Source organism: Thamnophis elegans, chromosome Z (genome assembly GCF_009769535.1).
Source record: "Thamnophis elegans isolate rThaEle1 chromosome Z, rThaEle1.pri, whole genome shotgun sequence".
Classification (NCBI taxonomy): Eukaryota; Metazoa; Chordata; class Lepidosauria; order Squamata; family Colubridae; genus Thamnophis; species Thamnophis elegans.
The window spans coordinates 9,383,266-9,410,381 of NC_045558.1; the positions used below are offsets into that span (position 1 = coordinate 9,383,266).

A 27,116-nucleotide genomic window follows, 5' to 3' on the forward strand; every position below is an offset into this window, starting at 1 on the left:
ATTGCCGTTTAATTCCATACTATACTGTACCACTGGAAGACCTGAAGGATCAGGTTAATGACACATCATGAAGAAATCTATTTGTGTGACTGTGAAGAATCAATCAATAATTAAGGGTTACTTAAAAGAATATTGTTCAAAATTTCTTCAGGTTACAAAAGAATTTGAGAAATATCCTCATGTCAATACTATATAATGCTAATAATATGACTGAGAAAGAAAACAGTTTGTTAAAAACTATAAAAACTATGTTATAGATTAGGTACCAGAAACTAATTTGAAGAATCATTTTGATTAAAAAAAAATCAAAATTCATCCCACAAATATAAGGGAACACAGTATGAACAAGCAAGTAAAAAAATATTCATTCCCAACATAAAAGAAATTTTAACCTGTCACACTGCCTGCACTGCACAATAAGCTCTTCTTCTCTGTAATTGCAACAGCAGACTGGGCAGGTGGATAAACTTGCACAAGGAGCACACTGTGTGTAATTATTTTGCCATTCACATCTTAAACCAGGAGAAGTAGCTCCACAGTGTCTGCACCAAACACACCTTCAAAACACAAGCACATGAATAACATTTACTTTGTATTTAGATTGCCATTTGCTTAGATTTCTGTTCTATCCAATGAACAAAACATTAACCCATTCATACAATAGATAAGATTATACAAAATGTCGCCACTAAAGAGACTGTATTTAAATGAATTTTAGAATATAATGTACTATATGGAGTCCTTGGTATTCTCTGAGCTTGATTGTTTTCTTGCAAATATTTCATTACTCAATTAGGTAACATCTTTAGTGCATCTTCACTGGAGATATTCTCTAATTGAGTAATGAAAAATGTCCAAGAAAATAACCAAGCTCAAAGATCATCAAGGACTCTATAGTTCAACCTTGAGCTACAAGTATACTCTTTTAATAATGTACTATGCGGCTGCAACTGTTCTTGGTTGTCATGGCTACCAGGACATTCTAAGTCACCCCAGATCCAATGGCCCGAATATGTATGTGAAAAGGCAGGATGCATCTTCCAAGTCTTTTAAGAACCCTAAGTCCAAAGTGTTTGCAAATTAATTCTCAATTTCGGCTCCTACATTACTCTGCTTGGGAATGTCAATTACTGAAGGGCATGTATGATTTCCCCACTCGTATTATTCGAACGTTAATTAGAATCTGCTAATACTTTATGTACTGCAGTTAGGCATCTTCCAATAGTTCACCGAAATGCATGTTTAAATTTCAGGTAAACAACCCCCCCCACACACACACATAAATAAGGTGATCTATAATAACCATGATAAAGATTTGATTTAAACCCCAAAAATATAAAATAATAATAACAACAACAACATTTATAATAATAATAACAAAATGAGAAGGTCTTGTGGGACTTTAGAATACAAACGGATTGTCATTTGGAGAACAACACGCCAGATATAACGGTTGTAGAGGGGCGAAGTGTACAGTTTATTGATATCACTGTTCCTGGAGATGCCAGAGTCGAAGAAAAAGAACTAGAAAAAATAATGAAATATTGCGACCTGGCCATCGAAACTACACAGCTATGGATGAAGCATGTAACAGTGATATCCATTGTCATCGGGGCACTTGGCACCATCTCCAAGAATTTTACAAGATACATCAACAAATTGCAGCTTCCTGCAATAACAACAGCGGAACTGAAAAAAACTGTGCTACTCGGAACATCTTATATTTTAAGAAGGTCCTTGGTTGATACCCAGCAAACCGTATCAAGCATTAGCACCAGTCACTGGTATTTGTAATGCATTTTTGAATGTTCAGTTGGCTGAGTTTCATGTTTAATTAATAAAGTATATAATAATAATAATAATAACAACAACAATAACAACAACAATAATAATAACAATAGAGAAACACACACCATTTACACTTCCAACCTCCTTTGGGAACTGTCTGTAGTGGTGGATCCAGGCAGTAAGTGTGGTAGCTGATATCACAGTCATCACAAAGAAGTAACCTTCCTGGATCTGTAGCCTTTCCACAGGCTTCACAAACAGTACACTCCAGACATCTCCAACCCTTGTGGAGCACCACTTTTGTAATCTATATCGAAGAAGGCATGCAATTAAAATTCATAAAACTTCAAATTGTCAGTTCCAGGGATGACAAATATGTCACAGTTTTCCAAATAGCTTTTTTTTTAAAAAAAAAGCATAAGACTTGTTCAAATGGGGGGGGGGGGAGGATGCATTTAATGTTATTGCCTTTCGTTGGATGATGATAGCCTAGGATCCCCTAAACATCATCCAAATGACATTATTTTCTGTGGCAATTGGATATTCAGTCATATGATAGCTGGGAATTCTGGGAATTGAAGTCTACACATCTTTAAGTGACCAAGAGTGAGAAAATTGGAGACAAAAGGTTTCCATGTCTACTATATTGCCTATACTCAGAAACACATCACTTGTGTTATATAAAATTGCAAAATTTTAAAGTGCTTTAATCACTTCCTAACCTGTCAATCAAGGGCACTTTAAACGTTGAAAGCTTTTGTGATTATGCCAAATTATTTAAAACAAGTTACAAAAAAAACCCCTTCAAAATATTTGTCATTACATTTGTTGAAATGTATTTAAATCATTTTTTAAAATTTGCTAAAAAAATTGAATCATATATGTTAGTTAATTGGGCTTTTGGGTTAGTTATTTGGGGTTTTGATTTCCAAGACCAATTAGAGTATCTTTTACTGGCATTCCTTTACAAAGTGTTTCAAATGTATATTCTTCTAAAGTGCAATTTTTTCCCACGAAATGTAGGCAGTTTTTAAATTAAATGGTCATATGTATGGGAAAATTGTTACTGTAAACTAAGTGCATTTGAAAAAAAAGTTTATATCTTATATAATAGCAAATAATTTATTATTTTTGCATAAATCTTTAACAATCCAGATTTAGTGATAAATATAAAACACTAAATAAATACAGCAGTTATTGTTAATCCCAGCAAAGGGCAGTTATATATATTATATTTAATATATAACATTATAGCAAGGTTATTATTAGAATTTATAACTGCAAAATAACTTGTATAGTATATATATACAAAGCCATTAAAGTATTTTGCAAGCTGCTAACAAATTATAGACAATTTTTTTCAAAGGATTATTTTAAAATATTTTTAAAAATCTTAAATGGCAGATATGGAAGATGAAGATACTGATGTTTTTATTACTGGCCATTATTAAATTTTCTCAGTGGTTACAATACAGATAAACCTTAACTCTAATGCATCCATCTGGCCCAATAGGACAGGAAAGCAGGGTATGTTATGGATCTCATTGATTAGGAATGTACATCTGGCAAAAATGGCCTTCTCAGTGGTGACCCCTTCCTTATGGAATATCATTTCTCCAGGATAGAGCTGCCCCCCTCAGTTGCTTTTCCAAAAGGTCTTAACAACATGATTTTTGTCAGCAGGCCTGGGGATCATGCATAGAGACAAAACTGAAGAAGTGGTAGATTTGATTGTATTGTGGCTGCTATGGGTGATGGGTGATGATTTTTATTATATGGTGGATTTTTAAAAATGCTGTAAGATGCCCGGAATTACCTAGGGGGAGGCTGGGTGGCTATATAAATTCATTAAATAAATTAATTAATCAAGTTGAAATCTAAAAATTAAAAATGAATTTATCTGACTAATTATTAAAACAAATGTATCAGAGACTGATGTTTTTGAAAAGAAAACAAAACATTTCTCAGCTTAGCAAGGTGTGCATACTAGAGACCTGTGGAAGCTACAAGAAGAGCTCAGCTCTAAGTCCCTGTGAAATGACTTCCATGGGATCATCAGGGTAGGATTATATAAAAGGGAATGTTCTCCCACAGGTAATCTAGACCCAAGTGACACAGGGCTTTTAAGGATAAACAGGTATGCAAGCATGGGTATTTCAAAACACTCACCTTAATACCCACACAGAACGGATGATAACACTGACCACACTGTGAGCAGGCTAGTAATTGGCCTTCTGCACCTTGTCCAAAACTCCCACAAACTACACACATGTCCTGGAATATCAAACAGGTATCTTCAAATAAAAGACAGCATTAGGCATTCCAACTCCACTCCCTCCCCCAAGAGCATCTGATGATTATCTATCTTCTACCCTTTTTAAATTTTTCTTATGTCCTTACAGAAAATTCATGGGTATAGTGCTTACTTATTAGCATAATCTATATATACACTTATTACATTCTCAATAGTATTAGTAAATTTTATTGTAAAATTTTTACATTTTTGTGAAGAAAATTGATTTTAGACCCAAGAAAATCACAGAGACACTAAAACCCTTTTCAATCTAATTAAGTTCTTTTTTAATATTCAAAAGAACAATGGTTTAAATAGAAAGGCATATTGCTGATCTACGGGTAAAGAAAATCAGAATTATGGAGTGAGTTGTTATGATCAAGAAAGCCTTTTTTTCTTCCGCTCTAATGTATCTGTGAGAAACGTAAAAAAGTAAAATCTGTGGAACCAAATCACAGACTTAGTAACACTGTCATGGTAAAATGCATCAGTGTTTAGGCAAAGATTTCATAACTGTTAACATTTCCATAGATGTAGAAAATATACAGGGGCAATAGAATTGTTTTTGCATCTTTTCAGGGAAGACAAATGAGCAGCTTATCAGAATTTCAGAGGAAAGAAATCGGACAACTATTCATGATAATACACGCCTAATGTCAATCCATCCCCCTTTCCTAATACACAGAGGGCCCACCAACACCCTCTTCCCTTGGGTGGACTGTGAAACGTAACGTCCTAGAACTGAATGCCTTCACATTATCTCATTTTAACAGGTGCCTGGAATTTTGTAACCTATTTATTGCCACCGCTAGGGACTTGGCAGGGGTGGATGGATGAGAAGAGATTTTGGTTTGATTACTCTCCAAAAAAAAGTCTAGATGGACAGACAGACGGACAGACAGACACACAGATTTACACAGAAAGTAACAAAGTACATCTGAGTATTACAACCTGATGTAAAGTAAACTTGTCACTGCTAGAGAACAGGACAACTGTATTATGCATTGAGTTTTCTTCTTCATCTTTGTTGGATAAGTTATCCATATCTGTGACCTGCAAAATAGAACAGAAGAATTAAATGGGGTACTGTAATAATTTAATAACAGTTTTTAACTGTTACACAATAGACCATAAATTATTTGAGATGTAGACATGTGAGCCATACGCATTCAAAATATTGCATCCGTCTTTCACTGAAGAGAAAAAACTACCATACGCAGCCCTTCCACAATTTTAATTTCAGTTATATACTAGACAGTCTATGACCCATGGATCATCCTTTCAGAGATACTTCTTTTTCCTCAAAGCTTTCAACCATGACAGACCTTCTAATATACAGTGGAAAAACTGGGATATATTCAGAGATGTATCTGCCTTGAAAACAGCCCATTTTAAACTTCATAGCAGTCAAACATCAGCACAGAAAATGTTTTATGACATTTTGTATTATGGCAACAACTATTTTATGAAAAGTCAGCAATGACTTTTATCAGGCTTTGTTTGGGCTAATTCACTTAAGAGACTATGCCATAGAGTCTTACCCCTGTAGCAAGAATTGATCCTATTCCATTCTTCAATTTTGATCTCCCTCGCCCACCTCTTCCAGAAAGTCCTGCACCTCGTGGTCTCCGCTTCCCTGGAAACCCCGATCCACGACCCTATTTAAATACAGAACAATTGAATTAATCCTTGCAGATTAACAACTACAGTAATATATTTATTACTGTAGTATTACTGTAGACAGCCTATTACTGTAGACAGCTTATAGGCAGTGGTTCACTACATGTAACTAAAACATTGACTCTGCTTGTCAGAAGTTTGCAAAAGGTGATCACATGTCCCTGACTGCAATCGACATAAATACATGTCAGTTGCCAAAAATCAAAATTTTGATCATCCACGTGACCTTGGAGATGCGGCCACAGTTCCACGTGTGAAAAACAGTAATAAGTCACTTTTTCAGTGCCACTATTACTTTGAACAATCACTAAACAAAAGATTGTAAGAAAAGGACTATCTATACAGGTGAATGACTGTGATAAAGTTAACTGAAGATTAATTACCACTTTGATGCTCCAAATAGCACTGCCAGGTAGTTGTCTAGATTTAAATGCTTCTCGACCCTCTAAAATATCCTGGGACCAGGAAGGTGGGCTTGCTGTATTATGGCTATTCCAAGTACCCTAAATATGTAAGAGGAGAAAATAAATGTATAAAACATTCACATATATAAATGATGAAGATCATGTTTGAATGAAGATAGATAAGTGGTTGAAGATAAAAATATAAAAAAACATAGATAGGAAAATAAACAACTATTGAACAATAAAAAGATGCCATTGAACTTTGGTTATAACTTTGATTTTTATAAGATGTATGACTTCGGGGAATATTTTGCCTATTGTTATATAAAGATCTTTAATCTCTTAAAATCAGACTGTAAGAGACAGTAGATAAGATAACTTGAAACAAAATTATTAAGCAGGGTTATTAAGAATAGCAGACAAAGAGTATTTAAAATAAAAAATGCCCTATGAACATGAAAGACAAGAGGTCAGTTTAGATATCTCTGAGTAGCATGTGGCTTAAGCATTATTTTTAATACATATGTAACTACTAAGTTTATATATCAAATAAAATTGATAATAATCATGTATACTTTTATTACATATCTTAAAAGTAAGCAATATATATTATTAAACACCATTCAGAAATATCATATGGAAGACTCCATCCCTCACTTTATGCCTGAAAGCCAAATTCTGAGATAGAGAACTCTCCAAGGAACAAACAAATCTATTATCCCCTAACTCCAACCCTGATAGAAATCTTTAAAATAATTGTTTCTTACAAAAATTTATCAGACTTACTACAAGTGTATGTGTGGAAATAAGCAGCAGAAAGCAGCCAGGAAGGAACATTTTTATCCAGAGTGGTGGGTAGTGAGTAAACAGTTTACGAGTATGTGAATGCTTGGGTGTGTGGTCTGGAGACCTGTATGGCTCTTTTGCCATTTTTCTTCTCTTTCCCTCCAAAGCTACTCTTCTTCCTCTTTTTTAATGCCTTTCCTCTTGCTGCTGCTTCAACATTTCCATAATAATATTGGCCCAAGTACTTGAGCCTTGCTCCTGTTCTGGCCGTCTACCTTATTCTTTGGCTTAACTACAGGTACAAGGCAGATACCTAACTCTACAAAACAGCAGCCTCTTCTATGTCTAAGGGAGGAGCTGCCCCTTCTACCTTTTCCATCACTGTTTGTTTGGTATCGTTTCTAATGAAAGGTCTGGTTTCTATAGCCAGGATGTTGCCTTTTACTGCAAAATCCTAGCTCTACGAGGGCAAAGCTCCCTTTCTTTTAATATTAGTATAGCTTTTATTGTCATTGTACAAAATAAAGATAATGAAATTGGTTTTAGCCTCACTGGTGCAATCACATGACAACAAATACAAACAACATACATAGTATAAAGAATAATCCCAATGCAAGTAATTAGGGGGAAAGAAAAAAAGAAAAAGAAAAACTAGTGGTTGTGTTTAAGAGTCTGACAGGCCAAGGATAGAAACTATTTTTAAACCAATTTGTTCGGCTGGCTATGCTTCAATGTCTTCTGCCCGATGGTAGACGTGCAAAGAGACATTGACCAGAGCGTGAATCATCTCTGAATATCTTCCTTACTCTGCTAAAGCAGCAAGACCTGGGGATGTCATCCAGTGGTGTTAGAGAATAACCAATGGTTTCTTGTGCTGAATTGATAACTCTTTATAGTGCCTTCCTGTCCATAGCAGTTAAACCATCATACCATACTGTAATGCAGTATGTGAGGACACTTTCTATGGCGGACTGATAGAAAAAGGTCATCGGCCGTTATTCCACTTGATTTTTTCGCAGGACTCTAAGGAAATGAAGTCTCTGTTAGGTCTTTCCAATCACCAGAGACGTATTGTTTTTCCAGGTGAGATCTTGACTAATAAGCACTCCCAAGAATTTAAAAGAGGAAACCTTCTTCACACAGCCCCCCTCGATATAGAGTGGGGCAGGTTCCTCTCTGTGCTTCTGGAAATCTAGCACCATCTCCTTTGTCTTACTAGTATTTAGATGTAAATTGTTTTTTGACCACAATGCGGATGCCTTCTGGACTTCTTCCCTGTATGCTGATTCATCCCCTCCAGTTATGAGACCCAGAACCGTTGTATCATCTGCAAACTTTCTTATGATGTTTGATGGATTAGAGGATATGCAGTCATGTGTATACAACAAGTACAGGTAGGAGCTGAGCACATAGCCCTGAGGGGAGCCTATGCTGAGCCACAGCATGGAAGATGTAAAGGACCCAACCCTTACTGTTTGTGGCCGATCCATCAGGAAGTCTTTGATCCATTCACAAATAGGGGGGGGGGGGTCAGGTCAGTCAGCTTTTCAATGAGAATGCCTGGTAAGATGGGGTTCGAGGCCAAGCTATAGTCTATAAAAAGCAGCTGAGGCTTTCATTCATTTCATACAGAAAACTTAATGAATTCCTTGAGTGCTCATCTCTGTTTCAAAGCCAAAGAGCCAGCGCTGTCCAAAGAGGTCTCCATGGTCATGTGGCCAGCATAACTAAATGCCAAAGGCACACGGAACGCTGTTACCTTCCCACCAATGGTGGTCCCTATTTTTCTACTTGCATTTTTACATGCTTTCGAACTGCTAGGTTGGCAGAAGCTGGGAGCTCACTTTATTATGCAGCGCTAGGGATTTCAACTGCCAAACTGCCAACCTTTCTGATTGACAAGCTCAGAGTCTTAGCCACTGAGCCACCACGTTCATGCACTTTATACATAAACATTGCTATTATTCAGGCCTGATCAGTAGACTAATTCCACTCAGTCTTTAAGTTTTTCAGAGAAGAGTATTCTTTTTAGAACCATGCATTCAAAAGCATATGATATCATTTAATAAGTTAATTTTATGATGATCTCTTTTTAAAGATATTATTTAGAATAGCTTCCATCTTCTGATGAAATACCAACAAAATGGAAGAAACAAGATTTTACATTGTAAATTTTCTGAGCTTTACTGGTACAATAATTTTGATTGATAGATAATTCAGACATGTGTAATATAGGATAGTATCTGGCCTGGCATGGAATAACAAGGCATTAATCTTCAATTCATAAACATTGCAATAGACTCATATCAAAGTTAAAAAATAATGGAGTAGTACCTTCTTTATAAATTAGAAGTAGGGAAAAAAACAAGCAAGTGTAGTTGAAGCATTATGTATATTTATAGTCATTTAGTTTAGTGCTCACTGAGCATTAATGAAATAAGGAAATAAGATTTATTAGAAAGTAAAACTACCGATAAATTCATCATATCGCTAGTGAAATTATTTTTCTTTACAAGCAAGATGATGGGTTTAAAGAAATGAGTTAAATAGGTTGTACTACAAATCTTTGTGATCGTAGCTCTATAGTAACTGCAAGAAATAAAGGCTTGCTCTATATATACTGAAACAGCCTAAACAAAAAAATACTGAAAAATATGTTTTCCATTGGGGAAAAAAAACCTCATGCAAAAAACCAATATAGAAAGCTTTGAGAAAAACCAGTAAACAATTATCTCTAATATACTAACAGAAAGCAACAGCAGGGGAAAAATAATGTGATTCATATACTGCATTTCAGATCTGAATTGAAAGAGGTTTTTAATTTGGTCTGTTTTCAAAATGCTATTAGCTTAGAGGAGTTTTCCATTTATTACTATAAATATTTGTTCCTTTATAATTATTGGTACAATAACATACTCAAATACCATAATTGCTCTTTCAAAGAGAACAAACATCAATTGTATTATTTATTTTATTTTTATTCTTAAATTTATTTGCTGCCCATCTTACCACAAGGCAAATCTGGGTGGCTTAGAAAATGAAAAGAAATAAACATACAAGTATATATAGCAATAAAATTATAAGTTACAATAAAAAGATGGGGACCCATAGTCAAAACATTACATTATTACAGGTAGCCCCTGACTTATGGCCACAATTGAGCCCAAAATTTATGTTGCTAAGTGGGGCAGTTATTAAGAAAGTTTTCCTCTACTTCAACTTTGTCAGATCACAAAAGGTGATCACATGATCTCAGGATACAGCAACCATCATAAATATGAACCAGTTACCACGTTTGAATTTGGATCATGTGATTGTGCAATGGTCGTTAAGTGTGAAAAACATTCACAAGATTTTTTTTTTCCAGTATCGTTGTATCTTCAAACAGCCCCTAAACAAACGGTGATACTTCCTGTATTAGGTTGCAATGAGTTTTAGCAAATACGCTTACCTGTCTTGACCTTGGTCTCCCGGGAGAAAACTTTCTTTTAGTGATAGCAGGTTTTCCCATTCCAATTTTTGGAGTGAGGGATACAAATGTGGTTGGAAGGACCGCAGCAGACTCTAATGGTGACATCTGACATCGCAGCATATCATGGGATGCACTTGGCTCTAATGAAGATGTTGGCAAGGAGGATCCATCAACAGGTTTGCTTATTTCAACAGAGGATGGGCGTGGGGAAAACATCTTGGGCGATGGTTCGGAAGGTTTGTCTGCCAATTGGCAACTCTCGGTTGCACAACTTTCACTTTGAGGAAGAGGTGACACTTCAGGAGTCTCTCTTCCATTTGTACTTTCTAGAACTGCTACTGTTTCAGACTGTTCTTCCTTAGGACTGGAGATTGGCTCTTTGCCGACCAAAATGAAAGTTTCAGGTATCTTGGATATATTCTCTGGTTCCATCTGAAGAAGCTGACATTCCTCCTGGGGCACTTCCACCAACTCAGTGCTTGTCTCTGATGGTTTTGTTTCTTCAGCTTGTTTACCTGATTCTTGCTGTGTTATTTCTGGAATATTTTCTGGGGTTTCCCTCTTTTTATCAGAGAGATTGCTATCAGACGCAGGAGTATTTTTAACAGAAGTTTCCCCTTCTTCTGTATCAAAATGATTGGAGACCTGGGTCTCCAGTTCGTATTTCTTTTCATCTAATGAGAGGCCTGAAACAAATGTGGATACAGTATTTTAATCTCATATGATGGTATTGCAATAGAAAGCGACATCCTTTCAAAAATATATTTTTTTTCCTTGAAAATTTGGAAGTGGAAAGCAGATAAATGTCTAACCTGACTGCTTTTGAACTCTGAATTTTAATTCTGTTACTCTCTATGAAAACATGATTCCAGTTAGCATCTTGCTGTTAATAATTGGTAAATCTATCCCTTCACATATTTATCTAACCTAAATATAAATTTTCTTATCACAACTTAAAATAAAAATCTACAATCTATATACCACATAATATCTTTTATTTTTAGATACCAAACACATGTCCATTCAATTAAACAGCCCAGACCTTTACCAATAATAAAAGGGGGAACATTTTCTATGAAAATAAAATAATTGTATAAATTTATGTCATGTCCACGCCTCCTTTACAGTGGTAGTTTCTGACTTACAATCATAACTGAGCTCAAAATTTATGTTGTAAACAAGACAGACGCTAAATTTCACACCATTTTATGACCTTTGTTGCCACAAGTATTAATTGAGTCACTGCAGTGGTTAAGCAGGTAACATGGTTGTTAAGTGAATCTGGTTTCCCCAGTGACTTTGCTCGTCAGAAGGTTGCAAAAGGTGATCACATGACCCTGGGACTCTGCAACCATCATAAATATGAATCAGTTGCCAAGCATCCGAACTTTGATCATGTAACCATGGAGATGCTACAACGGCCATAAATGTGAAAACTATAATCAGTCACTTTTTCAGTGTTGTTATACTTTCAAACAGTAACTAAATGAAATAAACTGTAAGTCGAGAACTACCTGTATAAGAATATATAACTAGAATATAATATGTTTCTTTGCATTATTGCAGACTTGCAGTTTTCTTGGCAGGATCTTGGCAGAAATGTTTTGCCATTGTCTGCTTCTTAGGACTAAGAGGGACTGATTGGTCCAGGTCACCCAGCTGGCTTTGTGCACAAGCTGGGATCAAAATAAAAATATCCTGGTTTCTAGCCAGTGCCTTAAGAGCTACAGCAAACTGGATCGCATAATACAAACATTATATTTTTCTTCTTATTAGCCCAGAATACTTATAAACTTTAGTATCAAATTTAGCAAACTAGAAATTCTCAGTAATCAACATTTTAAAAGAAATATTTCATCCATGATTAGACAAATACATGTGCTTTTTTGTTTACATTATCACATTTGTATTAAATTTGATGAATTTTAAGTTATCATAATTTAAAAAAGAAAACTTTTTTGTGATGAACAATTAGCTGACATCCAAGGGGAGCCCTGATAGCGCAGTGGTTAAAGTGAAATATTTCAGGCAAACTCTGCCCACAGCCTGGAGTTCAACTGTGAAAGGGCTCAAGGTTGACTCAGCCTTCCATCCTTCTGAGGTTGGTAAAATTTGTTGTGGACCAAATGCAAATAATTCTTATACCGCAACCCTGCCCAGAAAGTGCTGGACAATGCTAGGGGCCAGTAAATAATTTGGCCACTAAATGCTATTGCTATTCAAGCAATCTTTCAGATCTTGTAGGCTGAAACTAATAAAATATTTTATTTCAGTATTCTTTATTAATCTGCCTCGCTCAGAAACAGATCTGGGAAAGAACCTATTTGTTTATTGGGACAGTTTTAATTGAATTGTGACATTTCAAATTTATGTTTCATAAACTGGCATAATTTAGGAAATGAGAATTTCTTAAAGGTCCTATTCTTACTTTTAAAAAATTCTGCTTTAATTCTAATATGAAATAATTATTTTACAAAATTATGCAATGCCACTCATTCACATTTATATATCATTAGAAAAAAATAAATCTGAAAAAAGGAGACCAAAAAAATGTTACTAACTCCACTGATTAAAAGCTGTGAATTTTTCTGTTTTATATTTCTTTCAGTTATATCTTTTATCTCTGATCTTTGACTGTAATAAAGAATTGGTGTTATATTATATATTTCATCAGAAGATTGCAGGGTGAATAGCTATACAAAACACACATCTGTTTCTTCTATAACCTTTAGGAACTCTGTATTCCAAAACCCCTATTATTGTAAACAGAAAATGCACTGCTCAAATGTTGTTACATTTTCCAAATATTCTAGAATTCTGACCATATTTTATATACATACATATATGATCTTGTGCTGTCAAAGAAAGGGCAGTATCTGTAGAAGACTCAACCACCAATTCTTGATCAAGGCCACCTTCAGGTACTAACGGCTTCTGATTTCCTATGTCTTCTGAATCTATGTTTTCCATTTCTATGTCATGTGCGCAGATATTAAAACAAAAGCAAAGACATTATCAAGCTTGTACATTTACTAATTATTTTTCTCATTTGAACCATGGGGAAAACTTCTACTCTGAACAGTGTTCTTATGTTAGGTTTCTACATGGTGAAGAGTTGGGAATGTTTCATATTTGAGTTTAATGATGGGAAGGAAAATGACATTTGAAATGTAGTCACACTAAAATTTGGACATCTTTCTGGAGAATTTTATTGAGACATTCCAGCAATATAGACTTTAAAAAATAATTGCATCAATAATCTGGAAAAGGAAGAAATTTGTAGACTTCAGATGAAAAATCATCAAGAGGCATGAAGAGATAAGAGGTTGCCCGTACCTGTGTCAACTTCAGGTAAAAGTTGTTCAGTCTCCATCATCTCACACATTTCTGTATGTTCTTGATCTACATCTGAATGTTTGCAAAGACTGCAAATATATTCTTTTAAATGAATATCCAGTTCATTGTCAGAAGGCTTATCACATCCTATGTGTATCCACCTGCAGGGAATAGTAGGTTTAGAATTCAGATTAATGTGTTAATTTCTTCTGCTAATATACATTTTCAGTGGTGGTGGGGAAGTATTTTCAAAATTTTGGACCATTTCAAATTAGGCTTTTTAATATTTATTGTTTTACTTGAATAACTGGTGTAATATGCCATACTCACTAATGAAGAGGAAGAGTAAAGGTACTCCTTGACTTATGACCACAATTGAGCCCAAGATTTCTGATGCTAAACGAGACATTGGTTAAGTGATTTTGTCCCATGTTGTGACCTTTCTTGCCACAGTTGTTAAGTGAATCACTTCACATATTAAGTTAGTAACATTGTTGTTAAGTGAATCTGACTTCACAATTGACTGCTTGTCAGAAGGTCGCAAAAGGTGATCACATCTTAGACACAGCAACTGTCATAATTGTGAGTCGGTTCTCAAGCATCCAAATGTAAATCACACAACCATGGGGATGTTGCAATGGTTGTTAAGTGTAAAAATGGTCATAAGTGACTTTTTCAGTGCCATTGTAAATTTGAATGTTCACTAAACAAACTTGTTGTAAGTTGAGGACTACCTGTTTTCTGTGCACTTATATATAATTTATTAACAAGAAATAAGTTCCATCATAAATGGTAACAAGCCAACCACACTTCTTAGTCAAACTTTTATAGGATATGATATAGGATATGATTTTACAGAAATTGGTGAGAGTTTAAGCACTGAGTCTCATGGCCAATTAGTATCAGTTATTGTGCATATTACTATTCTGTTAGATATTAAGATCAGTAGTGGATACAACAGGTTAAGTACCAAAGAAAAGTAATATTGATGTATTCTTCTTGAAATGATTTTAAAATAATTAACAACAAGCAGAGGACTAAATTAAGGTAGAATTAAAAACACACTTCTCACCTTTTACACATATGACAATGCAACCTTTCTTTTTGCAAGTTTGGATAGGGGGATTTTTCGCAGAAAGGGCAAGGCAGGTTATCTTGTTGACGATAACAACTGTCACACATAAGGCAGTTATGATGCCATTGGCTACTGATCCGTGTGCCACATTCTGCACATACCCTGCAGTTCTGAAAGTCCAAAAAATGAGGGGTTCTTTTTAGCCATTCTATTTTATGGTATCAAAACATCAATTAATTGAGAAACTTCAATCAACTAATAACGCCATCTACATAGAACATTTTTAAATTGCCCCATTCAGCAATTTATACCTTCTGTTAAAGTTTATTAATACAACTATTTATGTGTCACCTGCTCAAAAGATGGCTGGGCAGTTTGCAATGCAGTATAATAGTAGTAAATAACAAACAATAATTAAAAATGTAAATAAAATTTCATTCCGCCATTTGAGCAGCAGCAGCTCTCCCTAGAAAAGGCCCTGCAGAAGAACATCAGTCCTGCAGACTTCCGAATATTACTCTTAAAACACAACTTGCACTTCAATGTCACACAAGCTCTACATTTAGGGAACTGAATTTAAACTTACTTTGCACTTCCACCCATTTGTTGGTACAGAATCCATAACTGGCTGCAAACAAAAAGTATGATACCCTTTGTCACATGTATCGCAGACAAGCATTTTGTTGTCATCTCCAGACTGCCTAAGGGAAAGATCCATAATTTAAGTTATATTGGATGCAAAGATAAAATAATTTTAACTTAGAAGCAAGGCAGAGGAATATAAACAGCGAGAGACAATAAGAAGACTAATGAAATGCTAAAGTCTCAATAAAACACAATGTCTATGATCAATGCCATGGTATCAACTCTTTTCTAATGGATATACCATTTCATCTTTAAGTGTAAGAAATAATGCACATTCCTAAAGCATATTATATCCATGATGCATGGGAGTACATGGCCTCACAAATATTAAGGAATAAATACAGCAATTTTATGTTATCAGGTCTTCTCAGAATCTAATAATATGAAGCAAGATTTAAAAAGTAATATCAAATTCAACAGTGGTTAAAGAAATTGTGGAGTATTATAAAGCACTTGTCTTGATTCTGAAACTTATAAGGACACAGTGAGTAGCGGATACAGTGTGTAGCAAACACACTGTGAAAAGTTGGAGATGTATCTTGTTTTATATTAAATTCAGCATTTTATCTAAAACCACACCAGGGATTTCTAACTCTATTGAAAAACATGTCCAAAAGATTGTTTTCTCCATTCTTCATAGATCACACAGACCACATCTAGGGAAGATTATTTTAGAAGAAAAACCATCACAAGAAGCAAAAATGGTGGAAAAATAAAAATTTCTAGGAGCAAATCTATTTAGGTTATGTAGTAAAGCAAATATAGTAAAGCAAGTGTCATTTGTTGATGATGTTTAGAATAACCTATCTTCCAATGCACTCAACAGAAAAAAAATCATAGGTTTCACTTCATCTTTTCATAACACTACAGGTAAGCCTCACTAACCAATTGCCTTATTTAATAATTGTTTCAAGTTACAATGGTGTAAAAATATGTGACCATTGCAATGTCCCATAATCAGGTGATCAGCTTTGTGTGTTTTCTAACTGATTAGCAATAATCAGAGTTAATGGAGAACATGAAAGTAAAATTGTACATCATGATCATGTGATATTCCAGCTAACAATATATTCACTAATGACAAATGATAGAAGTGAAGACATGAGCTATCAAGATGACATGATTTTCCACTTAGTGACTGCAGGATTTAGTTAAGGAGTTTCTAGTCCCAAAATGTGGCCACTAAGAAGGACTACCTATATGCAATAATTTAAAATGGGGGACCAGTGCTTTAACACTTTATATTCCAGTTTTGCTTACTTGCAGTTCTGGCACACTTTACAATCAGGGCACTGCCAACCTGCCCGTTTGATAGGTGTCACTTGTATATCCAGGCACATTCCATGGTAATGCTGGCCACAGGTTGTACAAAAAAGTTGATCTAACAGGTCACCTGGGCTGTCACACACTGCACAGTTAGCTTCTTCCTTGGCTACAAATTAATATATGAATTCTGTGTTATTTTATATGGAAAATAACCTTCAAAAGATGGAACAGCTAGATATATATTTTTTAATTTTATAAATTTTATTCAGGTGTTAAATAAGGATTATGCAAGCCTAAAGTATGAAAAATATACCCAGAAAATAAAACATTTAATGTCCACATGAGTCTGTTATTATATACAGATCATAGTCTTTAAATTTAAACTGGTACTAGAGAAATTATTGCCATTACTTAAAAAGAAAAGTGTAGTAGGAACAGCCATTTATATTTCAAGAAAGATGCTGTAAGATGAGAAAGCAGAACAAATTGATCTTAAATTAGCTGATAATAAGGCAATCTGACTTCTGTCATTTCTCAACATTTAATTTGAGCAGCTACTAGATAGGAAAGAGGAAAAATTAATTTTGCACCATCTCCTTGCCTATAATCCTTCATCCCATCATAGCTCTTGCAAAAACCCACCCACATTGGACAGATATATCTATTCCAATTCATTTTATTTTTAATTTATTCCTTCAATTTACGTATATAGATGCCTATTGCACAACAAATTAAACATTAAAAAAAAATCAATAATATGAAAACAACAGCCAAGGAGCCAAACCAATCTGTGCAAATAATATCCAATCAAACCCATAGAGATTTGAAATAACTAAACAAACATCTGATTAGGAGGCTCTATTACATATTTTCAGCATTATTTAATATGGCTACTTACATCTTTGCGGAGCCTGGTCGATGTGATCTGGGCAAAGAAGGGAAAAGTTATTAAAATCCTGAAATGTGCCTGCTCCAGCAGCACATGGGTAATGATATATGTGGGTGCATTTCTCTTCACAGCATTTGATAGTGGCTCCAAGGTGCTTGCAGTATGCACATCGCTGAAACACAAAACACAGGCCAGTCAGTATTGCTTGAGTTTACAGAATGTTTATATTTTGCTTTCTCCCCTAAATTAATTCCTTCTTTTAAATGACTGAAGACACTGAAATTTGTCATATAGCTTTCTAAAATTTATAGCTGGCTACTGGAATTTGGATTGCCTATTTCCAAATTCATTGTTTATTTTTTATAGCAACTGGAATGAACACTTTGTTCATATCATAAATTGGCCACTCAGCAGGCACAACGATAAACAAGTAAATGCCATATTTTAAAATCGTAATTATTTCAGTAAATGGATTGAATTCAACCCATACATTAATAAATAGAAATTTCTTTTTTCCCTTTTAATATTCTTCCTGTATTTTCAAATGCTTTCTATTTTGAGATTAAAATGTATGTTTTTCTCCCACTCAGAAACAACAAATGCTGATTATCAATTAAGCCACTGCAATACCCTATTATTATTCATTAGACCTACAGCTCATTTCATTAACTAAATTCTTACTGCCTTAAATCTAATCACAGACCTGATTTTGTTTATGTAGTCATATAATCATGTAAAAGAAAATATAAAAGCACAGAGCAGATTTTTTGTTGTGTCCTGACCAGTGCCAGGAAAGTCTCTATTGAGAGATTAATAATTTGATATTTTCCATTATGCTTTTTAAGTCACATGACAAGCCCTATACTTTGACATTTTTATATATACAACTAGTCTTGTAACCAGTGATTTTATAAATAAGTTAAACCCAGAAATGATAATAGCCTGAAGAAACCTGAGAAAGGTGGAAAAGAATTTATAGTGCCAAGTAAAGAAGTATGGGTAGAGACTGAAAATTTAACTGTATTTAATCTTTATAATTCCAATAGTGTAATTATGCTAGTAATTAAAAGCATTTCACTTAATAAACCAGGTAGTATGTGTGTAATCAGAACTAAAAATATAAAAGTATTAAAGCTACCAATATTTACAGAATTCATTTAGAAAAAATATAATAAATATGCTCAGGAGGCTTTGGAAACAGCTGCTAAGAATAAGATCTCATTTCTTTCTCCACAGCAAAAACATTCGTATACAAGAATTAAGAAGTAATGATTCAAAAGACTTGAGTATATTGTTTTATATCAATTTGACTACTAAAAAGTACATGAATAAAATGTTTTTTAAAACTGTTACATAAAAAATCCTGCCATTTTTGAGTCACATAAAAGTTTCATATGGGCTTTTTAAAAAAACAATAATTCACAACATATATCATATAAAGCATGTGACCAGTTTGGCCTATTGCTTAAGGTACCATGCTAGAAACTAGGAGACTGTGAGTTCAAGTCCACCTTAGACATGAAAGCTTAGGGCCAGTCACTCTCTCTCTCACCCCAACCCATCTCACAGAGTTGTTGTTGGGAGAGGAGGAAATAGGAAGAAAAAAGTGTGTCTGATATATTTGCAGCCTTGAATTGTTTGTACAAACAATAAAGGTAAAGGTTCCCCTCGCATATATATGCTAGTCATTCCCGGCTCTAGTGAGTGGTGCTCATCTCTGTTTCAAAGCCGAAGAGCCAGCACTGTCTGAAGACGTTTCCGTGGTCATGTGGCTGGCATGACTAAACACCAAAGGCACACGGAACACTGTTACCTTCCCATCAAAGGTGGTTCCTATTTTTCTACTTGCATTTTTATGTGTTTTCGAACTGCTAGGTTGGCAGAAGAAAGGTGGGGTACAAATAAATAAATAAAAGCAGTGTTTTTCAACCTTGGCAACTTTAAGATGGATGGACTTCAACTTCCAGGATTCCCAAGCCAGTATGCTGAGTGGGGGATTTATGGTACTGAAGTCCACGCATCTCTATGTCAAGCCAGTACATTTCAAAGCAACGCATTGTGGTGCAGTGGTTAAAATGCAGTATTGAAGGCGAACTCTGCCCACAGTCTGGAGTTTGATTACAACAGGGCTCAAGGTTGACTCAGATACCCATCCTTCCAAGGTTGGTAAAATGACGACTCAGACTGTTGGGGGCAAATAATGCTTCTATATTGTAAAGTGCCCAGACTATGCTGTAAAGCATCATTGGATGGTAAATAAGCCTAAATGCTATTGCAATGCTATTAAAACTAGGTAATGATATTAGAACTAGATGATGTAGGATAGATAAGAAGTGGGGAGTTCAGGTTCAAGTCTCCCTCTCACTACAGAAACCTAATGGCTGTCTTTGGACTAATTACTCTCTTTTAGCCCCTGGCCAAATTCCAATTCCCCTCAATCATGGAAGTTCCCTTAGGGAGTTTGGGTCAGCTCCTCTTTCTTAACTCAAGAGCAAGGAAGTGTAGTAGTTAAGGGGATGGGTAAAGAATAGAAAGACTCTGGTTCACCTCACAGCTTCAATTGTTTACTAAGTGTTTCTGAGTTAAATACTCATTCTCCTGCTCCATCCTTCTTGGAGGCATTTGATTAGCCACTGTTGATTCTCTATTAGTCTGATCTGATCTACTAGAGGTCCTCTTATACTGCAAATGTTTCAACACATAATTTTTATGCCTATGTATAAGTTTTGGTGCATTCTTATCAAATGATGAGCAAGCCTAATATTAAGAAGATAAAATCCTGACACAGTATCATTAAAGAAATCACAACAAATACCGGTAAGATAGAAAAATTACGAGATTGATGCTATTTTGACTCGTATTTTTCTTGTGTGTCTTCCTTACCACTTTTCTGAGTTATTCATGATCCGGAATTTTAATCACTCCAATTACTCCAAACAAAAACAAAGTGGAGAGTGGAGTAAAAAAACAGAGGTGCCCTCCCCTCTCCTTCTTCTCAAGCCTCAACCTTCATTCCCATGTAGCTACAAAGGAGGAGGTTGCTAGGAGATAACAGACTCCTTTCATTAGGCAAAACTCACTCATTTGCTAGAGTGGAAAGTCATATTGAACAGAGCAGAATGATTATGTTTTAATTACTAAACGTGTTTCTGACATTGTAGCCGCACATAGTGATTTACGCTTTCTATATGGAACAGTCTAGGAAAAATTTCCTTTGTCCTTCTGTGATAAATAACGTTGGCCCTTACCTGAACATTTCTTTTCTGTACTAAAGGTGGGAGGGGTTACAACAGGGTTTAGTCACAGCCTGATTGGTCCAGAGACTGAGGGATTTTTCTTAAGTATCCTCCTTTCCCTCTCGGCTCCCAGTTTCACGAGGTCGAATGGAGAAGCTGACAGCATTATGTAAGGAAACAACACCACACATACAGAGAAAAGACATCGACCACTCCGACCCCATCTGATCAACCATGGGCGGGAAGTAGCGTTCAGGTAAGGACCAAGGTTCTTTTTCCTGTAGTTTTGGCGGGAGGGGCTCCAACAGGGACATACCCAAGCTAAGTCCCAGGGCAGGCTGTTGACTCCAGGGGAGGAGGGGGTTGCCACCTGTTGGAGCACCTAACGGCCAAAGGCCGTGTCCACCGAAGCAAAATGATCGAAGCAATAGTGTCGAATAAAGGAGGAAGGTGAGGCCCAGTGGCCACGCTGCAAATATCTTCCAGCAGAGCCCTGGTAGCCCATGCAACTGTGGTAGCCACGGTTCTAGTGGAGTGGGCAGTAATGCTCTGCGGTGGGACCTGGTATACTGCCTGATAGGCCTCCATGATGGCCTGTCACAGCCACCTGCCTATGGTAGCCGAAGACACCCTAGCACCTAGTGTGCAAGGTTGGAAGGACAGGAACAGGGCCTCTGAATGCCTGATAGGAGATGTACACCTCAGATAAATGCGTAGGGCATGGCGGACATCTAGGCGGTGTCAGTGCCCTCCCTCTCATGGGAAGGGGAAGGGCAGAAGTTTGGAAGAACAACCTCCTGCGATCTATGGAACAGGGAGTTAACCTTTGGAAGAAAAGCCTCAGGATAATCCTGTCTTGGTGGAATTGGCTCAAATCCTCCTTGGATGACAAGGCGCCCAATTCGGAAATCCATCTAGCCGAGGTGACGGCAACAAGAAGATCACCTTCAGGGTTAGGAACCTAAGGTATATGGTCCTCAATGGTTCGAAGGGAGCCCCAGTAAGGGCTTTAAGAACCAGTGAGAGATCCCACATGGGGAACCTGTGTACAGGAGGAGGACATAGGTTTGCCGCCCCTTGAAGAAACGCTTCACCAATGACCCTCCCCTGCTAAGACCAAAGAGAGGGCAGCCATCTGTCTCCATAGAGTGTTATGAGAGAGGCCACGGTCCAGAGCGTGTTGTAAAAATTCGAGGACCTGGGTGACCGAGGCTGAAGCCGGGGAAATGTGGAACCTCCCGCACCAGGACACAAAAGTTGACCATGTGGAATTACAAATTTGAGTGGTCGACGGGTGGCTTGCTGCCTCGATGGTGGAGATAACCTTGGCGGACAGGCTAGCATCCCTCAGGAGGCGCCACTCAAGTGCCAGGTGGTCAGCTGGAGCCACTGGGGCTCCGGATGAACCAGGATCCCCGGGCACAGGGTGACTTCCTCCCGGAGAATTCTCCAATGTGGAGAGATGGATAGTTGAACTACGTCCGCGAACCAAGGTCGCCTTGGCCAAAATGGGGCCACCAGGATGATGTGGGCCCCTTCAAACACTATTTTCCTCAGGGTTCCCGGGATGAGGGAAAGGGGAGGGAAAGCGTAAAGGAGACCGGGGGAGCCACGGGCTCCTGAGAGCGTCCATGCCCTCCGCACTGCATGCAGGAAAGCGGGAGAATCAGGGAAATTGGGCCTTGGTCAGGCTGGCGAACAAGTCCACCAGCGAATCTCCAAAGAGGAGGCAGATCTTGTGAAATACATCTGGAGCCAGCTGCCATTCACCGTGATCTACTGTCATCCAGCTCAATCAGTCGGCTTGGTGATTGGCAACGCCCAAGATGTGCTCCAACGTGATGGACGCCAAGCTCCTTTCCACCCATAAGCCGAGCTTCCGAGCTTCTTGCCACAGGCTTTTGGAATGAGTCCCCCCCTTGATGATTTATGTGAGCCTTTGCCGCCACATTGTCTGTCAGGAGGAGGACATGTCGATTGCCTATCGAGTCTCGAAAATGAAGAAGGGCCAGGCGGGCCGTCTTCAGCTCCAGCCAATTGATGTTGTGGCGAGGGTCGGACTTTGACCATCGTCCCTGCGCCAGGCTGGTTTCCATCACCACTTCCCAGTCGAAGAGGCTGCCGTCCATCGTGAGGGAGATGCGGTCTGGTTCCCAGATTCGGCACCGCGGTTCAAGAACGGAGACAACCACCACCTCAGAGACAAGCGGAGGTCCTGTGGTAGATGAATGGAATGCAGGGAAATGCTCATCCGCTGTCGTTGGAATGGAATGAGCATCCACTGAAGTGTTCTGGAGTGTAGGCGGGCCCACAGGATGATCCCTATGCATGACACCATCTTGCCCAGTAATTGCGCCAAGGCCAGGATGGAAGCTGACCGACTTGCGCGGACGTGCCATGCCAAGGTTTGCAGACTTGTAAGACGTTCTGGTGAAAGACCTGATCTCGAGTCTATCACTGTGCCTAAGTGTAGGATTTTTGTCAATGGAGAAAGGTGGCTCTTGGGGAAGTTTATGGAAAACCCTAGGGACTGTAGCGTCCGGATGGTGATCTGCAGATCCAGATTTGCCTTCCTGTGGGCTAGGACAAACACATCGTCAAGGTAACAATGGAGTCTCACCGGCAGGGAGCGCAGGTGAGCCGCCATCGCCACCAGGACTTTCGTGAACAGGTGGGGGGGAGAGGCCAGGTCAAATGGGAGTGCCCTGTACTGAAAATGACAACCCCCGTGGGAAAAACGGAGGAATTTGCGGTGGGCTGGCCGAATCAGAATGTGTAAGTATTCCTCTGTTAAGTCTATTGATGCCATGAAGTCCCCCTGTCTGATCCCCAGTAATATGGATTTGAGAGAGGGCATCTTGAAGCGCTGGTAGGCCAGGAATAAATTCAGCCGCTTCAAGTCTAGGATCGCTCTCCATCCCCCCCGGAACATTTTGGGACGACAAAGAAGTTCGAGCATACGCCTTGCCCAAACTCCTCCGGAGGAACCGGCTCGACCGCCTGAATGTCCAGCAGATGGTGGACTGCCAGAAGCATTAGGCAGTGCCTTTCTAGGTCCTTGGAGGGGGGAAGATCCTGAAGAGCATCGGGGGAGGGGAGAGGAACTCCAGACGGAGACCCTCCCTGACCGTCGACCTCACCCAGGCACCTGGTGTTATCTGATCCCATTGGTCCGCGAAGGATGCAAGGTGGCCGCCTATGGGTTGACTCGGGTTGGAGTCATTTCCCCCTGCGGAAGGAACAGCTGCCCCCTCCACGAAAGGGGGGTTTGGATTGACCTTGAAACTATTCCTATCTTGGTAGAACGGCCGCTGACTCTGTCTATCATACCTGTAGGGGGTGTACCACTGTTGGCAGTAGTCCTGTTCAGGTGGCCTGAAAGATGAAGGCCCACGGTAGGAAGACAGACTGTTGTCCGGCTTCTTAGAATTTGAAGGTAGGACCTTCTTTTTATCCTTGTTTTCCACAAGGATGGGATCCAGGGAAGCTCCAAAAAAGGGTAGGGCCTGTGAAGGAGGCCGCCACCAGGTTCCATTTGGACTTATTGTCTATTTGCCAATTGCCGAACCACAGGAGTCTCCTCGCTGTCACAGAAGTGGATAGAGCTCTGGACGCAAATTTAATGGAATCCAGGGTGGCGTCCGCCGAGAACTGGGTAGCTGAAATGATCTTAGTGAGGTCTTGGTGAAGACGCTCATCTTGCATTGGGATGCGGTCCTGTAGTTGCCGGAGCCACATGACCATTATGCAGTTGAAATAGGATGCTGCTGCGGCCACCTTAATATCTGAGGCAGAAGCGTTGAAGTTCTTGCGAAGGGTAAGCTCTGTACGCTTGTCCTCTGGCTTCAGCTTGTTGGCCACATCACCCAAGACTACTGTGGATGCATTAGCCAAAAGAGCGACTGGGGCATCTACTGTGGGAAGTTGCAAGAGCCAAGGTGGCGCAGTGGTTAAATGCAGCACTGCAGGCTACTGCTAGATCAGCAGGTCAGCGGTTCAAATCTCACCGGCTCAGGGTTGACTCAGCCTTCCATCCTTCCGAGGTGGGTAAAATGAGGACCCAGATTGTTGGGGGCAATATGCTGACTCTCTGTAAACCGCTTAGAGAGGCCTGAAAGGCCTATGAAGCGGTATATAAGTCTACTGCTATTGCTATTGCTATTGCTATTGCAGAGCCTGGGAAAATGCCTGCTCCATATTGTAATAATGCTTATCATTGCTTCCAGGATTGGGCAAGGAAGATCTCGCCCACTGATTCTGTATCACTTCTAGGAAAAGGGGAGGGGGTAGGACCTCCTCTTTATTCGCGTTGGGATTTATAAGCATGGCCAAGTTGGGATCCCTGTGCTGGGAGACTGGCGGAGCTCCCGTGCCAATCTAAGTAGTCTTTTTGGCCTTGTGTAACATAGGTTTGAAAGCGGGGGGAGGAAAAAGCCCCAGAAATTCTGGGGCCTCTGGGGTAGCGGAATCCTCATCCTCTGAAAACTCCAAGTCTGGGCGTGTGACCTCCCCCAAGATGGAACTCTCACTGACCACTAAAGGGGAAGGAGGCCTAGGATTATCATGTCCTCTGGAAGAAGAGGGGGACCTCCGCCTGGAAACTGCCGGTGGTCTGGGCACCCCTTGGGAAGAACTGTCCCTCTGGGCTAGGCCCAAGGAAATACCCCTAGATATAGCTGCAGAGATGAGTCTCTTGATGCTATCAGGCAACTGTTCTAAATCCTCTAAATCCTCCTCAGAAGGGCCCTGTGATGGAGGCCCTTGGGGGGCCAGTTGGGCTGTCAGTAGGGAGTCCTGAGATACTCCTTCTCCCGTGTCCTCCACCCTTTCTCTATAGGTTCTAGGTGAGATGGAGGGAGAAGGAGAAGCCACCCTCCTGTATGGCCGTGCAGGGGAAATAGAGGGAGAGGAAGGACTGAAGCCCCTAGGGGGTGATCCAGACGTTTGAGAATGGGGCCCAATCAGAGATCTAGATCTGCTGGGGGATTCAGGCCTAGTTGCCTGCACCAGCCTTTCTGCCCTAGCCACCTGTTTTTCCAGGGCTGTCTTCTTGATTCATCTCTAGCGGATGCTCTGGAAGGGCACTGATCGGCTGTAGGTCTGGAGGCTGCTGCCCTGGACCTAAGTCTGCCCTGGCTCTCCTCCGCTAGATCTCCTTGGGTCTGTGGTTCTGGAACTGTGGAGTCCATGCCTCACTCACGTGTCTATCGGATGGACTGCGATTGTCTGCCGGCCTCAATCCATGGCCGCGCTGCAGACACTGAGCGAATCCTGTCGCCTGCGGGCCCCTATCCGCAGCCCCGAAACAGGCCACTGCTGGTATTGCGGCAAATAGCCGCCGCCCACGAGATTGCACCAAAAATGGCCGCCACGCCTTATAGGTGGTGAAACGGGCGATCTGAAAATTGGCTCTGAGGGATTAGCCTCACAACGAGCTGAGTCCTTGAGACTCCTGCACCCGGATTCGCAGTCCTCCAGCCTCCATGGGCCGTGCCACGCTGTTCAGCTAATTTAAACAGGCGCGGCCTCCGATAGTAAATCAGGCCACGGCAGCTCTTTGAAGCCACGCGAAGCTCCAGTGGCGGCGCTGAAAGATCGGCCGAGCAGTAAAATCTTAAGTTGCTAGAGGCTGTGCTTGAGTTGCAGAGACTGTAACTTGAGAAACTGCTGCTGCTGAACTCAGAAGGAGCGGCAGTTTACTGACTGGCCGCAGGGTAGGAGGCAAGCCCCCCGCTCTTTCTCCATGAGACTCAAGCACTCTTTTGGCCACAGTCTATTTTAATCAAATTTAGGATATCCAATTAATCAAATCAATATTTTAATCATACCTCGCTGGAGCCACAGCTAATGTTTGGACCAAAGACTGAGGGAAACTGGGAGCCGAGACGGAAAGGAGGATACTTAAGAAAAATTCCTCAGTCTCTGGATCAATCAGCCTGTGACTAAACTCTGTTGTAGCCCCTCCCGCCGAACTACAAGAAAACTTTTGTTTTCTTTCTACTGAATTGTTCATTTGTGCCGCTTTCCCAATTTTCCGAAAACAACTTTAAGATTCTACCTTTAAATAAGATTCCCCAGATGTATCATAAACTTTTATTGCTGTTTATATAGAACTCATTTAGTAGAAAATTAATAGCTCATGAAAAAGTAGCAGCTTATTTTCTACACCAACAAAAGCTGTACTAGAATAACCTGTTTTTTCCTTTTGGATTGCTCAATTTGATTACATTTGTCGAATATGTTTTA

General features: G+C 39.1%; 1 protein-coding gene across 9 annotated transcripts in view; it reads right to left on the reverse strand.

The window, feature by feature from the left end:
* The window catches only part of KMT2C (lysine methyltransferase 2C), a 171,255-nt gene that overhangs the window by 62,359 nt on the left and 81,780 nt on the right, over positions 1-27,116 (reverse strand). For all 9 annotated transcript variants that reach the window (XM_032236939.1, XM_032236936.1, XM_032236935.1 and 6 more), the window contains 13 exons: positions 17,644-17,806; positions 16,740-16,911; positions 15,421-15,535; positions 14,832-15,004; positions 13,760-13,920; positions 13,264-13,395; positions 10,403-11,109; positions 6,145-6,264; positions 5,623-5,739; positions 5,033-5,134; positions 3,958-4,062; positions 1,914-2,095; positions 393-557 (listed from right to left, as the gene is read on the reverse strand). In XM_032236939.1, the coding sequence (XP_032092830.1) occupies positions 393-557; positions 1,914-2,095; positions 3,958-4,062; positions 5,033-5,134; positions 5,623-5,739; positions 6,145-6,264; positions 10,403-11,109; positions 13,264-13,395; positions 13,760-13,920; positions 14,832-15,004; positions 15,421-15,535; positions 16,740-16,911; positions 17,644-17,806 (2,414 nt within the window). The remainder of the gene's footprint in view (positions 1-392; positions 558-1,913; positions 2,096-3,957; positions 4,063-5,032; positions 5,135-5,622; positions 5,740-6,144; positions 6,265-10,402; positions 11,110-13,263; positions 13,396-13,759; positions 13,921-14,831; positions 15,005-15,420; positions 15,536-16,739; positions 16,912-17,643; positions 17,807-27,116) is intronic.